Below are 2,120 nucleotides of genomic sequence, written 5' to 3'. Positions count from 1 at the left end.
GTCTGAGTTTGTATGTATGTATGTATGTATGTATGTATGTATGTATGTATGTATGTATGTATGTATGTGTGCAGATTTGTATGTTTTGTTTTATATATGTATTCTCATACATATAGTTGCATATCTAGACATGCTCATTTATATTTTAAATGATAAACTTCTGGAAAGTTTTACAGATTTTTACAGTTCCAATGATGGCTTGGATCTGTAGTTTTCGAATTAGCTTTCTCCTTTCTGGTTTTGAGAAGCCTAATTTCTCAAGATTGGTATTTAGGCAGTGTGTTCATATCCCAGGGCTCCAATAATTACAGGTATAAACCTTAACTTGTAATCTGGATAGAGTAACTGCAGATTTCTCAATAGTTCAGCATAGGTGTTTTCTTTTTCACTGATCTTCAGCATTATGTCAACATCCGCTGGACAGCTAATTTCCACAACTGTACACAGTTTCTCTTCTCTATCCCAAACCATTATATCAGATCTGTTGTGCTTACATTTTATTAAGGTCTTCACTGGTACATTCCATCAGTATTCCTTTTTATTATGAGTGGCTATGACATCTACCATATTTCTTTGTCCGACGGATTATCCTTCCGACGGATTTCATTATAGTGTCCTAGCTAAAACGTCATGTCTCATCGATAGATAATCCCGTGATGACATTTTCGAACAACTGCTTATGATGTGTGATATCTTCAGTGTGAACTCCACCAAGTCTGCATCGGCTGTCACACTCTGTATACGGCTGCCTGGTTCCGGTTAAATTTTTTGTCTATTGTTCTTCTCTCGGTTATTCTCTTCTGATGTCAGAGCTTTTCACAGACAGCTTTTAGCTCCTGCTTGAGGGTAATCAGTTTGCAAGTGAGTGTCCTCCTTTTGCTGTCTCCAAACATCATTTCTATCTCCTTCTTTACTTTCTTCTGTTGGTGGGACGTATAGTGATTTGCATGTATGTATGTGTGTATGTATGTATGTATGTATGTATGTATGTATGTATGTATATGAGTGTGTGCATTTATAAACACATGCAAACATGCTGGACGTAGCCGTTTGTTATAATCATAGCCAATATTATCAAACCATTGCACTTAGCAAAATTTCCACGTAAATCATGTTCAATTCTCACCTCGCACACTCTTTTCCTCTGCCACGATAACCACCAAAGCTACGGCTATCACAACAACAAGCAATAGTAAAGACATTATCAAATTCACTTTCCCAGAATCACTGCTCAATTACCCTTGCCTCAACCCACCGATAGCTAACATGAACATTACAATCATCACAGCTATTACTGCCACTGCTGCTACAACTACCCTTCTTACTGCCCGCAATTACTACCCCAAACCATTAAATAGTAAGATCAAAGCAGCAGGCGCGCGAGCTAAGGAGATGTGTAAAATGACGATGGTGAATGTCAATTTTAGTGCGAATGATGGTTGTAAAGGTGGTGCTAGTGATGTAATTGCCAATGTGTTAGTGATGGGACTGGCGATATTGGTATGTATTTGATAAGTTGATGGCATTTCTGTCGATATATGTGCATGTACGTATAAATATATGTGTGTATGTGCGTTTGTGTGTGGTGAGTGTGAGTGTATGTCTATGTGCGTGTGTATGTGTGTATGTGTGTGTGTATAAATAGAGAGAGAGAGAAAGAGAAAGAGAGAAAAAGGGAGAAAGAGGTGGGGAGACAATGATGCAAATAACCAAATAAAACTGGTTGGGTTGATATACAAAATATATATACATGTAAATAGAGAGAAAGCAAAGACCGTATATGAAGCATAAATAAAGTGTTTTCTATTATGCAAATCTCTGGATTTCATCTGTCCCCCCTCTCTCTTTCACTCTCTCTCTCTTTATATATATATATATATATATAACGATTTATTTTTCGTAATGAGATAAATCCTTATATTCACACGCTGATATATGGCCTACGTTGGACCCCTTATTCGTATAATCACCGAACCTGGAGCTTAACTATGGTCTATCCATAGCACTTACTCAGCATTACCTGAAACCTCTGGGTCTAATTGACACCACTATCACTCATAACCTCTCCCCCTCCCTCTCTCTCTCTCTCTCTCTCTCTCTGTATGTATATATATATATAT

General features: G+C 37.5%; 1 protein-coding gene across 1 annotated transcript in view; it reads left to right on the top strand.

The window, feature by feature from the left end:
* The first annotated feature begins 1,266 nt into the window (after window positions 1–1,266).
* Window positions 1,267–2,120, top strand: part of LOC106871155 (CD63 antigen) — a 9,422-nt gene continuing 8,568 nt past the window's right edge. Inside the window, exon 1 of the mRNA XM_014917465.2 lies at window positions 1,267–1,500. Coding sequence (XP_014772951.2) covers window positions 1,267–1,500 — 234 coding nt within the window. The remainder of the gene's footprint in view (window positions 1,501–2,120) is intronic.

This window comes from Octopus bimaculoides, chromosome 2 (genome assembly GCF_001194135.2).
Source record: "Octopus bimaculoides isolate UCB-OBI-ISO-001 chromosome 2, ASM119413v2, whole genome shotgun sequence".
Taxonomy (NCBI): Eukaryota; Metazoa; Mollusca; class Cephalopoda; order Octopoda; family Octopodidae; genus Octopus; species Octopus bimaculoides.
The sequence above is the reverse complement of the archived record's forward strand: the minus strand, read 5'-3'. Positions and strand labels throughout refer to the sequence as shown.